The sequence below is a fragment of the Lampetra planeri genome, chromosome 37 (assembly GCF_965212315.1).
Source record: "Lampetra planeri chromosome 37, kcLamPlan1.2.h2, whole genome shotgun sequence".
Taxonomy (NCBI): domain Eukaryota; kingdom Metazoa; phylum Chordata; class Hyperoartia; order Petromyzontiformes; family Petromyzontidae; genus Lampetra; species Lampetra planeri.
In genome coordinates, this window is record NC_136143.1 from 3,780,896 (window position 1) to 3,796,927 (window position 16,032).

Genomic DNA, 16,032 nt, shown 5'->3' on the forward strand with positions numbered 1-16,032 from the left:
ACGTATGCAAATCCAGAGGCGTCGTGCCGACTGATGAGGAAAGCAAGTGGGCTCGTGCCGGACACGTCGCGGTTTGAGGGGACGGCGGTCAGTGGTCGAGACTAACAAAGGAGTGGCAGGACCAGGAGGGAGCGCGCCCAAAGGCGGGCACGTCCCCCGCAGAGATGGAAGTGATAAAATGAGCTCGCGTGCAGGAGCCCGACGGATCGTTGCACCATAGAACAGTGAGGGATGGCGACGACTCGGGGAGGGCTTCATCCAGCAGTAGATAGAGCACGGGGGGGGGGGTATGATGACGATGAGGCGGGAGGAGGGAGGGTGATATTGGGATATGGAACGGTCCAATGTGCGTCAGCTGATTGAATAACTTTATTTTTTTTAAAGAATTGATTCATTAAGAGCAGAGGTAATAGAGTGCACATTAATTGGGAGTCGCGTGACAGCCGAGGGGCGATGCAGGCGACTGTCGGGGTCTCTTTCCCTGCCCCAGCGCCGCGTGCGTGTCTGCACGTGCGTGCGCGTGCTACGCGGCCGCTTGTTTGTTTGATTCCCTATCAGACCCCGGGGTTTCTGTTTCACGGTCGCCACCACAAGTATTCCCGCGCGGTTGCCCGCCGCCAACGTCCAATATTTTGAATCGTCCAATGGGGAGCGCTCGTGGCTGCCGGGTCGGCGGGGGCGGCAGACTCCACCCCGGGTTTTCCAGCCTCCTGCGATGCGCACACACACACACACGTGCACACACGCGCACACGTGCACACACACGCATGCGCACACATGCACACACGCACGCGCGCGCGCACACACGCACGCGCACACACGCACGCACGGGGGTGGGTGGAGACGTTATTTGAGTTATTAGAACGTGCAGCATCAGTGACTTAATCTGATATTTGCTGTAACGGAGAGAAGCGTGAAATCCACGCACCTTTCAGGGAGAACCGGTCTTGCGAGGGCATTTCGGCAAACGGGTGATGGAACTTGGACGTATCGCCATCTAGATCGCGGTATTTGACTATTCCGCTAGCGTTAGACGTGTCACCTGCTATCGGGTCACCCCTGCCCCTGGCTCCATGTGTGATTCTGAGCTCCTCAGCGCGGAGTCCAAGGGAGCTCCAGCGCGGGGCTCTCGAGTTCCAGCGATCAATGTTTTACTTTTTGCCGGTGCCAAAGTACAAAAGAACAAATCTCCTGGTCCTTATCTCCTTCCCGGCCCGACGTGTCGTGAACCCGGGAGGACCCAAGTTGGTCACGTGCGCCGCCCGGGTCGCGCGCACCAACGCGGCTCGCTGCCTTCCGCAAAGCCAAAAAGTCAACGCTGGAAGAGGAGACAAACTCGAACTAAACAAACACTGAAGTTCCGTACAACCGCGCGTGGGTGTCCGGCGTTGGGGCTGCGCATCTCCCCCGCTTCGCTGTTCCGGTTGCACGGCGCGTCGCTCGGCACCGTGTCCGAACCTTTCACTCCCGATCCCGTTCCTGAGGAAGCTCCCTGGCACGCGGAGCGAAACGTCGGACGCGGTGCCCCGTACGATGCGTGGCACAACCCCTAAAGCACGGAGCTACGAGGTTCAGCCCTGGGGATGTGGCCATTGGCCAGATCGATGAGGTTACCGCCACGAAATCGACGCAAGCTCCGTCCCATTGTCTGTGCGTTCCTGCATGCAAAGCGACTGGCAGTGCGACGCTAACAATTGGCATGAGCACACAGGCAAAGTGGTCAAGGGGCAGATCTGGAATTACTCGCTCGCGCCTCTGTTGGCGGAAGGTTTCCTGCGCTCGTCGGCCCTCTCGCGAGCCTCTCCAGGGGGTATTTGACCTCCGATCCCACGCTGCCCTGAAGTCTCGTAAGAGGTTGGAATGCCCACATTCTACCCCACCACACGCGATTTGCCGGTCAGATTACGGTCGATAGTTACGATTGTAATTACATGAAGTCCCATGTGTAAGGCCAGTGCCCATGTGTGGACTGTACGTGGCCCACACGTGTTGCCAATGTCTCATGATTGTCCTGTGTGTGCTCTGCTTGGTGTTACTGTGTCCTGTGTGTGTGTCTCTCTCTTTTATCCCGTACGTGTCTCACGCATGATGCCTGTGTCCCGCGCGTGCCCCACGCGTGTCCCGCACGCATGTCGCGCACGCATGTCCCATCGTACTCTGTCCGTCTCCGTGTCCCGTGTGCAGGAGAGTCCATATCCGTGATCAAGCACACGGACGCGATCCCTGACCCCCGTGCCGTCAACCAGGACAAGAAGAACATGCTGTTCTCCGTGCGTCTCGCTCCTCCCATCGCTCACGCACCACACAGCCCTCCTGCTGCCCTTTGGGGCAGCACGTGCTGCCCTCTATTTTCACTGCTGAGCTGCCTGATACGAGTCTGACACTTTGTTTATGATACAAAAAAAAGACTTCACAATTAATCAGGAGCACGAAAGTGACAAACACCCATTCTCACCCGAACCACCGAGAAATCTCTCTCTTCCCATAACCATGCCAACCACAAATAAACTCCCGTTCCAAGCAACAGCAGGAGAAATATATTTTTTCTGGAGACCAGCCCTGTATGGTTCCTGCTGAAATCAAACCCGATGCTGCTGCTGCTGATGATGATGATACCCGTGCCATCCCAGGGCACTAACATCGCGGCGGGACGTGCGGTGGGCGTGGTGGTGGCCACGGGCGTCCACACGGAGATCGGCAAGATCCGCGACGCCATGGTCTCCACGCATCAGGACAAGACGCCGCTGCAGCAGAAGCTGGACGAGTTCGGCAAGCAGCTGTCCAAGGTGCTGACCGGCACGCGGCACAACCGCCACCAGCACCACCACGGCACAACCACCACGTGACACAACTGCCACCAGTCCCACCTTCATGACACGACCGCTACCACCACCACAGCACAACCGCCACGTGGCACAACGGCAACCACAGCACAACCGCCACCACCACCACCACCATGGCACAACCACGCTCATGGGCCAAATTAATCCGCAGCACGGCAGGGGATGCGAGGAGCGGTGATGCGGTAAGATGGTAGCGACGGCGTAAGCCTATGTTGGTCGCCGCCAAACATCCATTCCCGCGACTTTCGGTTCCCCGGCTCGGGGGAGAGGTTTTTTGTCACCGCGGTAACCGCGTCCCCCTCTCCCCGCAGGTCATCTCGTTCGTGTGCGTTGCCGTGTGGCTCATCAACATCGGCCACTTCAGCGACCCCGTGCACGGCGGCTCGTGGCTGCGCGGCGCCGTCTACTACTTCAAGATCGCCGTGGCGCTGGCCGTGGCCGCCATCCCCGAGGGCCTCCCCGCCGTGATCACCACGTGCCTGGCGCTGGGCACGATGCGCATGGCCAAGAAGAACGCCATCGTGCGCAGCCTGCCCTCCGTCGAGACGCTCGGATGCACCTCGGTCATCTGCTCCGACAAGACGGGCACGCTCACCACCAACCAGATGAGCGTGTGCCGGGTGAGTGTGGGGGGGGGGGGGGGCGGAGCTGGGGGGGGGGGGGCTGGCATTAGTTTGTAAATAAAAAAAAAATAACAATAAGCTCAGATGGGTGGGGTAGTACTAGAGTAATAAATGCCTGCATCTATAGCTACTGAATAAGCGGACTCGGTGAGTGTTGCGCGTCTCTTGCAGATGTTCATCCTCGACAGCGTGGAGGGGGAGTCGTGCTCACTGCACGAGTTCAGCATCAGCGGCTGCACCTACACGCCCGAGGGAGAAGTGTGAGTGCCGACCCGCCCGCTCGCTCGCTCGCCCACCCGCTCTCCCTCACCTACCGCCTCTTTCTCACTCGCCCGTCCACTCATCCACTGTTTTTATTGCTTACAAACTCAAGCACTAACTTGCTCACTCAAAGGTTGTCTCATTCACCCGCTCGCTCACTAACTCACTCACTTGCTCAACCATTTACATACCCGACCACTCGCTTAACCCACACACTCTCACGCTCACCCAAGTCACCCATCTACTTGCAGACGCTCTCTCACTTGCTCACTCATTCATCCACACACTCTCTCACTTGCTCATTCATTCATCCACACACTCGCTCACTTGCTCACTCATTCATCCACACACTCGCTCACTCATTCATCCACACACTCGCTCGCTTGCTCGCCGATTCAGCGGCCTGTTGTTCCCGTGCTCGCGCGCAGATCGAAGGAGAAAATTGTTGTGCAGACGGGGAAGTACGATGGCCTTGTGGAGCTCGCCACCATCTGCACGCTCTGCAACGACTCTTCGCTCGACTATAACGAGGTGCCCCATCCCTCGTCGTTAACGAGGTGTACCGTCTGCCCCGACGGTAACACGGTCCCCCCCCCCCCGCGCCCGCCCCCCATCTCACATTGCAACGTCCGTTGACCCCGCGCGTTTCATTGTCTCCGTCCGTCGTCCGTGCCCCGGCTCGAACGGCGTTTGCCAATTTTGGCGTTGAACGGCCGCTCTAATTTCCGTTGGCAAACAAACAACAAACGGAGAAGCCGGCGCGGCGGCGTCGCCCCGATCCGCTCGCGGGTTCCCGGTGGCCGTGAACGCGGGCTGAGCCGTGGCGCCGTGGCGACGAGCGAGAGCGATCGGCATCGCGGCGACGATCGCGGCGACGATCGCGATGCCGCTCCGTGTGGTCGCCCGCTGCCTCCCACTCCCTCCTCCGCGCTTGTCCCCCAGCGGCGGATGGGAGCAATCATAAAATTTGTTTAATTTTTTTACGAGATGGTTTACTTTCGGTTGGATTATCTCGAGATTAAATCTGTTATTTTTGTAACTTTCCGTCCGAGTTTTTATTTTTGTAACAAGAACACGACGGGCCCTGAAGTTGAGCCGAGTGAGCGACGCTATTGAGGGCACGTCTCTCATACCCGGTGACCTCGTGACCTCTCACGATGGTCCGTGCAGCTACCTGATGAACCCGGACCACGTGGTGCACTCCCTGTTTCCCTCTGTCCACCCAGCAGTATAAGTGCATGTGCGCCACAGTTAGTCTCATTTTAACTCGCTTGTGGTGGGGTAAAGTGTGGGTTGCTCCCACCTCTTTCGAGACTCGTTGGCCAGCGTGGCAGACCAGTGACTCTCCAGAGCTCCCTTTAGTAGAGGCCCTTCCGCCAGCAGTAGCGTGAGCGAGAGATTGCAGGGCCGCGGCTTTATGTTATTTAGTTTCACCAGGTGAGAATTCACGAGACCACGAGTAGCCTCCTTTGTGTGAGCGACCCGGGTCGCAAGAGCGACCAAAAGGAATCAAACTAAATGTCCAAAAGACCTTGCCGAGGCCCGGTTTCGTCCTAGCTTGGTTCTGCCGTGGGAATCTGGGCCCGAGCTCACTGGCTCGGTTTCATGAATCGGGCCGGCGCCACCTGTTGACCCGGTGGTTGTGGGAACGCGTTGCGTGCGTGCGTGCGTGTGACGCTCCAGGCTAAGAGCATCTACGAGAAGGTGGGCGAGGCGACGGAGACGGCGCTCGTTTGCCTCGTGGAGAAGATGAACGTGTTCGGCACCGAGCTGAAGGGGCTGAACAAGGTGGAGCGAGCGAACACGTGCAACAATGTGAGGGCTCGCTCGCGCCACCGCCAGCGCACACGGCACCACCACTGCGCACATCGCAACCACCATCGCACACGGCACCACCGCCACCGCCAGCGCACATGCATCACCACCACTGCGCACATCGCAACCACCATCGCACACGGCACCACCGCACACACGCCATTACCACCACCATCATGCATGTCACACACATCACCACTGCACATGGCACCACCGCCACCACCAGCGCACATGCATCACCACCACTGCGCACATCGCAACCACCATCGCACACGGCATCACCACCACCACCGCACACGGCACCACCGCACACACGTCATTACCACCACCATCATGCATGTCACACACATCACCACTGCACACGGGAGCACTGCCATCACACACATCACTACCGCACACATCACCACACCCATCGCACACATCACCACTCTGCCATCATCACTGCGACCGCTATCACCGCCACCATCACTGCCACCATCACAACCACCACCAATATCACAATGCCAACCCACATTATCGCAGTCATCGCCATCATCATAACCATTGTTACTCCCAACGCCACCATTTCCGCCATCACCACTGTGGATTAAGGCCTTGCCACGCCGTGTCGGTCATGCGTGTTGCCTGACCATACTTCACCACGCTGGTCTGTGCGGGTTGGTGGTTTCCTGCTGTCGTCGGTTCTGAACCTCGTTACGTGTGTGCGTGTGTGTGCGGCGACGCCTCCAGGTCATCAAGCAGCTCATGAAGAAGGAGTTCACGCTTGAGTTTTCCCGCGACCGCAAGTCCATGTCGGTTTACTGCGTGCCGAGCGGCAGCAGCGGCAAGTTTCAGGGCCCCCGCATGTTCGTCAAGGTGAGAGCCGTTGCCCCGCGGCGACGACACAAAGGAGACACGGGATGACAAGACAACGCTTTCAATCAAATCTCATTTTGAGCCAATTAATGTATCGATTCAGCTCCCTTTAACCCCACGTGCGATGCTGGGCTTGCCTGTCCCTGTCTCTCACTTACAATCTCTGCGATGGCTCCCGCTGTCTCGTTCTGTCTATTTCGCTCGGAGGTGTCCGATATTCGAACAGCCGCGGCACGTGCACGCGGCACGTGCCACGTTGCCTTCGTTGGCGCGCCCCGCCGCCCACTCCTGACGGCGTTCCCGGCACCGTCTCCCCGCAGGCGGCCACCGAGAGCTGTGCCACCGACCGAATTCGTGTCAGATCGTTCGCGCTTGGCTGACGCCACGACACTCGCCCCGACCGGTCGAGCGACACTCGGCTCATTCCTCCTGCAGGAAATCAATTAAATAAACACCCTCGGCTCCTCGAGGGGGATTAGCTTTCCGTCAACGTCTCAGGAGGCGGATCCTATTATTTAAAAACATTTTTATATCGCGCCCGGCGAGGTGAACCGGTTAGACGATGCCCGTTCCGGGAGCAACGCCGTGTGGCTTCGTCGCCACCCACCTGCGCTCGAGCGCGCACGTTGAGCCGCGCGCCGATGCGTCGACCTCTCCCGGGTGAAATCGATCGCCGCGGTTACGTGCGTGGGATCGCGCGTGTAGGAATCGATGACTTGGGATTTACGCAGCTACGCGTGGCAATATTTGACGTTGAGGCCGATGGAGCGCGAGAGACGGACGCTGCGGAGGAGAGGAAATGCGCGAACACGAGACGCGGAGCGGGTGAATGAGACAGAGCGAAGGAGACGGTGCCATCGAGGCAAACAATACCAACAAGGAGTTAAAAAGTAAAAATGAGGCACACAGTAAATATGAGACTGTAAACGATACGAACAATAATTGATTCCTGGTTTGCATCAGGGCCTTCAATCTTGTACATTGATCGGATCACTGGGGTTGAATCGTGATTCCGCTGTCAGCCCAGCCCACGTGACTCCACTCCACGATCATGTGACTCAACTCTGATCCCCGCGCGACTCCACTTGTAGTCGCGCGATTCCACTCTTGTTCCGCGTGACACCCCCCCCCCCCCCGCGATCGCGCCACTCCGCTCCATGCCCACGTGACCCCTTGCCACCCCCCCTCCGGTCGTGCGTGCGTGAGCAGGGTGCCCCCGAGGGCGTGGTGGAGCGCTGCACCCACGTGCGCGTCGGCTCCACCAAGGTGCCGCTCACACCGGGTGTGCGGAGCAAGATCCTGGCGACGATCCGCGAGTACGGCACGGGGCGCGACACGCTGCGCTGCCTGGCGCTCGCTACGCGCGACTCCCCCCCCAGACCCGAGGACATGAAGCTGGAGGACTCAACGTATTTCGCCAAGTATGAGGCAGGTGGCACACGGGGGGGGGGGGGGGGGACATGACACTATTTTGTTTTATTTTTACCAGGTAAGTTCCCGCTGAGCTATAGAGCTCTTCTTTTCAGAAGCGACCTGGCCACCAAATGATAACTCGACTAAGTGGTTTATCATCGTGTGGAAATTCATCGCAGCCAAACACTCTGAACACATGATTCTAAATTTGGAGGGAAAAATCGGAGGACCCGGAGAAAAATCCACGTGACCACGGGGAGAAAATGCAAACTCCAAATATACAGTCAGGGTTAACTACCTCGCCTGGTATACGACCTCCTGTATACCAGGCGAGGAAGTTAACATCTCACCACCACTGCGCTCCAACACAAGGACACCTGCACCTGGGCATCTCAACACAGACAGACCTGGCCATTTAAAGCTTTCGTGACTGCAGGTATTCATATTCTTGGTTCTTTCGGTAAAGTCACGTAGAAGGGAAATAATATAATAATAATAATAAACTCTACTCATCTTGGTATCTAAAAACACATCACATTTTTGTACCCAGTCACTTCGTCAGCTGTGCAAACATCCCTCTTTGGATCTGGGAATCCAGCCACATTTGCTTGCAGTGATCTAGGCCCAGATCCAATGCACCACCCTGATACCCCACCATGTAAAGCATTGACAAATGTCTTGCCATCCCACTATGTAAAACATTCACAACCAGCACCCCTGCCAATCAGTCTCCCAGCCACCTACCCACCCTGCCACCCCCTGCCTCTTTGCCCACTTACCACTAAGCCAATCTGTCATTCAGACACCCAGCCATCCAGCCACCATACCACCCTGCCTCTTTACCACTCTCCCACCATACCACCCTGCCACCAAGCCTTTCCGCCACTCAAATTTCCACCCTCCTCACTCTCTCTCGCACGTCACGTGAGTGAAAAATCGCGACCGCCGACCCCTAACCCCTGACCCCTGACCCCCCCCCCCTGCCGGCCCCACCCTCGGACAGGTGGACCTGACGTTCGTGGGCGTGGTGGCGATGCTGGACCCCCCGCGAAGCGAGGTGTCGCACTCGATCGCGCTGTGCCGCGAGGCGGGCATCCGCGTCATGATGATCACCGGCGACAACAAGGGCACCGCCGTGGCAATCTGCCGCCGCATCGGCATCTTCGGCGAGGACGAGAACGTGGAGGGGCGCGCCTACACGGGCCGCGAGTTCGACGACCTCCCGGTGGAGCAGCAGCGCCAGGCCGTGCAGCGCGCCTGCTGCTTCGCGCGCGTCGAGCCCGCACACAAGTCCAAGATCGTGCAGTACCTGCAGTCCTTCAACGAGATCACAGCCATGGTGCGAGGCGCCCGACGAATGTCGATGCTACCGTTGTCACCGCCGCCGCCACCACCGCCACCACCTACGTCACCACTGCTGTCACCACCATCACCACCGCCATCACCGCCATCACCACCGCCGCCACCACCGCCATCACCACCGCCATCACCACCGCCACCACCACCGTCACCACCACCGCCATCACCACCGCCATCACCACCGCCATCACCATCGCCGCCGCAACCACCACCACTTGAGAAATTCTCGCTGGGGCTGTTAAAAAAAACGAATAGGCTTTACCCCGGTTAAAATATTAAAACACCAAATAGACACCTATTGCAAGTCTGCATTGACCACACATACTTGTGGTAAACAAAGCAAACAAACACGTTTTGGTATTGTATGCATGGTCATTGACAATGATTGGCCAACATCAGTTCGGCCTCCTCTGCGGTGTTTGAACATCTTAACCCCTCCTGTATTCTTGCCGGAAAAGCTAAAGCATATTATTTTTTCATTATCTAGATAGATATAGGGCCGATGTTTTGATTGTTTTTGCTTTACTGTTAACCGCGTGAAATAAATCGGTAAAATAATGGCCACCGCTTTACCGCACGTACAGAAACGTCTCTCGCAACTGACGTGACGCGTCTCGCTGTTAAACCGAGAAATGGAGGCAGCTGCGGGGGTGGCGTGTTGTAATGGTTAGAACGCTAGACTCACCACGTCGGTCGTGGCGGTTGTGTGACCATACTTCACCATGCTGGTCAGTGCGGTTTGGTGCAGGGTGGGAGCATGGGACCGGTTCAGCTATCTATCACCCATGTTGGCCAAAAGGGTGAAAATCAAACTTAGGTCGCCGGCATCATAACGCGGTGCGCTAACCAACTATGTCACCGTTCCCCACTCACCCGCGCGCACGTGCGCACATGCAGACGGGCGACGGCGTGAACGACGCCCCGGCGCTCAAGAAAGCCGAGATTGGCATCGCCATGGGCTCCGGCACGGCCGTGGCCAAGTCGGCGTCCGAGATGGTGCTCGCCGACGACAACTTTGCGTCGATCGTGGCGGCCGTGGAGGAGGGGCGCGCCATCTACAACAACATGAAGCAGTTCATCCGCTACCTCATCTCCTCCAACGTGGGCGAGGTGGTGTGGTGAGCGGCACGCACGCCCACTCGCCCACTCGCCCCACCGGGCACTCGCTCGCTGCACTCGCCTGCCTGCCGCTCGCGCCGACCGGCTGCCGCATGAGCACCGGATACGCGCTCGCACGTACTCGGATACCATAACAGATAGTCGCATACTCGTAATGAATGGACATGAGGCGCGGTGACGATGCGTCGATTCAACAATTGAGAGGGGTTTGTTAGGCTCGCGTCACATGCATCCAATTGCGTGCGTTCGTGTGTGGGAGTAAATTATTCGCGATTCATGCTAAGAAACGACTCCCCGCAAGACAGTGAAAACGGCGACCGTGAATTTTGTTCACTCATGGAGTCGCTGGGGATGCGATTCGTTACTCACCAGATACCACACTCGTAACACACCCGCTCCATCCTCTCTCTGTCCCCACAACCTTTACTCTCCACGACTCTCCAACTTCATGACCTCTTGCTAATGAATTCCAGTTCTTACCCTCTCCCTGGCTGCCTGACACTGTCTCCCCTTCTGACCCTCGACCTCCAGTGCTCGACCGCCCCTGACCACGCTCTCTCCCTCTGTGTTTCTGTGCGTCCCTCTTTGAACCCTTGAACCCCCGACCCCAGCATCTTCCTGACGGCCGCCCTGGGCTTCCCCGAGGCGCTGATCCCCGTGCAGCTGCTGTGGGTGAACCTGGTGACGGACGGCCTCCCGGCCACCGCCCTCGGCTTCAACCCTCCCGACCTGGACATCATGAACAGGCCTCCTCGCAGCCCCAAGGAGGGCCTCATCAGCGGCTGGCTCTTCTTCAGATACATGGCCATCGGAGGTCAGAGGTCGCATGCGCGTGTCACCACTAACCGGCAACTACTGGCACCACCGGCACCACCTGAGACCACCGGAGTCGATAGACAGCATGTTTTTAAATCTTTTATATTAAGTTCGCTTGCTTGCTTACGACCGTGCTAATCTTTCGGTCGTTTTTTAACCCACTTCCCGTGATCCAATCGAGCTGACATTTTCCACACAGACTCGTTGTGCGTGACAATTAATGTTCGTGAAAATTTTTTTCCAAAATTTTACACTTTTTAGGACAAACATATTTTAATTTAATTACCAATTGCTTAATGGTGCAATGCAATCATCTGACCCATAGGTGGCAGCCATCTCAAGCCAGAGGACGAGAGGACTCTAGCCGCCACGCATATAAAGGATTTATAGTGAAAAACTTTGTTTTTACGGGTTATACTTGTTTTATTTATCTACCGTCCTGCCAAGGTGGCCGAGCGTCATGGCTAGCGGCTTGCAATTGTAAGGTTGCGAATTAAAATCCTGATTGGGAGGGTTGACTCGGCTCATCATTCCTCCAGGGTCGATAACAATAGTACCAAGTTTTGGGGAAGTCAACGGCAGTTTTACTCTGAATAGACTGGCCCCTGTCACGCGAATGTGGAATTTTCTATACTCGCTCGGGGCTGTAAATTTGAGCAGGGAATCAACTTTTGACCGTAGGATAACAAAACATGAGCCGACAACAAGCCTCCTTCCCATTTTTGTCCCTCCACATGCAACATGTTATCCACTTAAAACCGGATAAAAGTATCTCGGGGTGATTTCCATAAATTGTGCGTGAATGCCCAATGCTTAGAAATCGATCAAATCCGAGGAACCTCCGGCGCCGCTGGCAAATTTGCTCGCGAGCAAATGTTGTGGCAGAAAACAAAAACGATGCCTCCTCCTTATCCTCTTCCTCCTCGCTTGATTTCTCACTGAATATTGTCTGGGTCCCTGGCAAACCAGTGGGGACCAATGTGCAGGCACAGCGAGAGGCAAACTGGATGTTGTGTGCCGGATAGAAAAATACATCTCTGCTCCTCCTCTCACTCTGGTTGTGTCCCGGTGGCACTTTGGTGAGATCGCCACCACGTCAGGTGCTGAGAGTATTTGACTTGACTAGTCATCAGCATCTTGATCATCATCCCTCTGTGGTTCACAAATTGAGTAGCGCTTTGTGGGAAGACGGTAGTGGGTTTACCACGACGGGACAAACCCTTGCCATGCGAATGTGGAATTACCAGCAACTGCCTTGGAGCTGACGAGTGCCTCCCGCGGCGTGCTGGTCGGGGTGGAGAGCAGAGGTCGCAAACGGGTTTTGATTCCTTACCCGTACCCGTACCCGGCCGCACCAGGGTCGCAAACGGGTACCCGTACCCGGCCGGGTACGGGTACCCGTTCCCTACCCGTACCCTACCCGAAATGAGTGACAAACGGTGACTCACCAGTGACTTACGGCCTACCCGTACCCGGCCGCACCAGGGTCGCAAACGGCTAGCCGTACCCGGCCGGGTACGGCTAGCCGGGTATCGGGTAGGGTACGGGTATCGGGTACCCGGTTGCGACCTCTGGTGGAGAGACGGCCTCGCCCCGGCCTTCCCTGTGCGCTCCGGCTCCGTGCGCAAAACATCCAGCAAGGGGCGTCATTTCCTCAGCGTGGCTTCGCGCGAGGCGGTTGTCCGACACCGTTTGACAATCGGTTCATGTTCTACACTACGTATACGGCCCGCGAAATCATTTGGTGTGGCCCTGCCAAGGCAACCGCAGGCGGGACTCTAAATTCAATCAATCTCGGAGCAAACCTGGAAAAGCAGTTGCGAGTAGCAACATCATCAATACCGGCTAACATCACACGCCTCACAAAAGAGAAGCAGTTCCAGCCATCACATTAGGGGTGTGAGTTAATTAAATGTTTGACCAAATATAACGGGCTAATTTTTAAGTTGATCATTTTGTATGGCCCGCGAATGATGTTCTAAATATCCAAATGGCCCTCGGCAGAAAAAAGGTCCCCGACCCCTGCGCTACAGCGATCTCTCGACTACCGCGGTTGCAGACGCGTTCCTCAAAAGCGCCGCGTCGGCCGAACACCGCGTGAAGCGAGGAATTGCAGATGAGGAATCACGCGTGCACGATGAGGGTACCCCGCCACGTACCGCATCACTGATGACGGTGACTGTGATGGGGTGTAACTGATGATGGTGGTGGTGGTGAGACTGTCCATGACGACGACGACGATGTGACCGGCCACGGTGATGTGATGATGGTAACCGCCGTGGCGATGGTAACCGTGGCGTTGGTAACCGTGGCGATGGTACTTGCAGTGTACGTGGGGTTCGCGACGGTGGGCGCGGCCGCCTGGTGGTTCCTGATTGCCGACGACGGGCCGCACCTCACCTTCTACCAGCTGGCGAGTCCCCGCCCACCAACGCCCCCCCCCACCAACCCCCCCCCCCACCAATCCACCCCACCAACCCCCTCCCACCAACCCCCCCACCAACGCCCCCCCCCACCAACCCACTCCACCAATCCCCACCAACCTCCCCCTACCAATCTCCCCCCCACCAACCCACCCCACCAATCCCTACCAACCCCCCTCACCAACCCCCCCCCCCCTATCAATCTCCCCCCCCCCCCCACCAACCCCCCCACCAACCCCCCCACCAACCCCTAGTGAGTCGTGGCTTTCTAGGTGCTCGCTCACAACACTTGCCCCAACAGCCTGTTAAGGCTATATGGGGGGATCTTTGTTTTTGTGCGTGTGTGCGTGTGTCTGTGTGTGCGTCTGTCTGTGTGTCTGTGTGTGCGTTGTGTGTGTGCGTGTGTGTGTCTGTGTGTGCGTGTGTCTGTGTGTCTGTGTGTGTGCGTGTGTGTGTCTGTGTGTGCGTGTGTGCGTTGTGTGTGTGTGTCTGTGTGTGCGTTGTGTGTGTGTCTGTGTGTGCGTGTGTCTGTGTGTTTGTGTGTGCGTGTGTGTGCGTGTGTGTGTCTGTGTGTCTGTGTGTCTGTGTGTGCGTTGTGTGCGTTGTGTGTGTGTCTGTGTGTGCGTGTGTGCGTACTCGCGTCCGTGCGGCGCGTGCAGAGCCACTTCACCCAGTGCCGCGTGGAGGACCCGCTGTTCGAGAGCGTCGGGAGCTGCGAGATCTTCGACTCTCCCATCCCCATGACGATGGCGCTGTCCGTGCTCGTCACCATCGAGATGTGCAATGCCCTCAACAGGTGCCACGTGCATCCCACTGCCCAGTGAACAAAGATCGCCCCGTGTAGCCTTCACAGACTGTTGGGGCAAGTGCTCTGAGCGAGTAGCAACCTATGAAGGCCGGCACGGCACACGAGGGGGTGGGTGGCCAGCACCACGCCTGGCTGCCTTTGTCTCCCCAGTGACGATGTTTACACACCGCACCAGGTACTCATTTGAGGTTTAGTCGACCTAGGGGAAACCAGGACCGGTTCAGATAATCGTCACCGGTGTTGGCCGTGAACGGGAATCGAACTCGGGTCGCCGGGTTCATTAGCGTCGCGCGCTAACCGCTGCGCCACCGCTCCCCTAAAATGTTGGTGTATACCACATGCGCCACACACACCGCTACTCACTACACACCCCGCTACTCGCTACACACCCCGCTACTCGCTACACACCCCGCTACTCGCTACACACCCCGCTACTCGCTACACACCCCGCTACTCACTACACACACCACTCACCACACCCCGCTACTCGCTACACACACCACTACTCACTACACACACCACTCACCACACACCGCTACTCGCTCCACACACCGCTATTAGCTACATACACCGCTACTCGCTACACACACCACTCACCACTCACTGTCGCCCCCCCCCCCCCACCATGTGCAGCCTGTCCGAGAACCAGTCCCTGCTGCGCATGCCCCCCTGGGTGAACCCGTGGCTGCTGGGGGCCATCTGCCTCTCCATGTCGCTGCATTTCCTCATCATGTATGTGGGGCCGCTGCCGGTACGAGCATGCACACACACACACATACACGTGCACACACACACACACACACGCGCACACACACACACATACACGTGCACACACACGCGCACACACACACGCGCACACACACACACGTGCACACACACACCCACACGCGCACACACACGCGCACACACACACGCGCACACACACACACACACGTGCACACACACACACGCACGCGCACACACACGTGCACGCGCACACACACGTGCACACACACACGCACGTGCACACACACACACACGCGCACACACACACGCACGCACACACACACACGCGCACACACACACGCGCACACACACACACACGCGCACACACACGTGCACACATACGTGCACACACACGTGCACACACACACGCACACACAGCCAGCGACACACATAGCAACACACAGAGTGACACACAGAGCGACACATAACAATCTGCATACAACAACCGCCATTCGCCACTAAGTGGCGGTGATGTCACCACGGCGCTTGTGCCAGGCTATGTGCACGTTAAGGCCTTAACGTGGCTTAATCTACATAGACACAGCGACATACACACGCACACAGCGACTACCTACATAATCTGATGTACACACATGCATGCACACACACGCAGAGATCTACATCCAGCGATACACACACACACACAGAAAACACACAAAACGACATGCACCCCGAGCAACAAGAACAACAATAACTTTGATAAGAATAATCTTAACAGAAGCTATTAGCCACTAAGTGGTCGTGACGTCACCACAGCGCGAGTCCCAGTGTGAGTACACTGTACACACACAGGGGCCCTTCAGCCAGCAGTGGCACGATCAGGAATTCTGCCCATCCCGCCATGCTCTCAACAACAAACATAAAACGCCTCATTCTTTGGTTCTTTCGGTAAAGTCACGTATAAAGATAAAATAATAAATTAAATACTAGCA

The 16,032-nt window shown here is 57.1% G+C and overlaps 1 protein-coding gene across 1 annotated transcript in view; it reads left to right on the forward strand.

The window, feature by feature from the left end:
- Positions 1-16,032, forward strand: part of LOC144730943 (sarcoplasmic/endoplasmic reticulum calcium ATPase 1-like) — a 42,403-nt gene that overhangs the window by 22,502 nt on the left and 3,869 nt on the right. The window contains exons 7-20 of the mRNA XM_078611823.1: positions 2,185-2,270; positions 2,631-2,786; positions 3,155-3,463; positions 3,638-3,726; positions 4,156-4,258; positions 5,411-5,542; positions 6,272-6,397; positions 7,607-7,825; positions 8,814-9,149; positions 10,067-10,287; positions 10,900-11,102; positions 13,432-13,517; positions 14,187-14,323; positions 14,969-15,086. Of these exons, the coding sequence (XP_078467949.1) occupies positions 2,185-2,270; positions 2,631-2,786; positions 3,155-3,463; positions 3,638-3,726; positions 4,156-4,258; positions 5,411-5,542; positions 6,272-6,397; positions 7,607-7,825; positions 8,814-9,149; positions 10,067-10,287; positions 10,900-11,102; positions 13,432-13,517; positions 14,187-14,323; positions 14,969-15,086 (2,321 nt within the window). The remainder of the gene's footprint in view (positions 1-2,184; positions 2,271-2,630; positions 2,787-3,154; positions 3,464-3,637; positions 3,727-4,155; positions 4,259-5,410; positions 5,543-6,271; positions 6,398-7,606; positions 7,826-8,813; positions 9,150-10,066; positions 10,288-10,899; positions 11,103-13,431; positions 13,518-14,186; positions 14,324-14,968; positions 15,087-16,032) is intronic.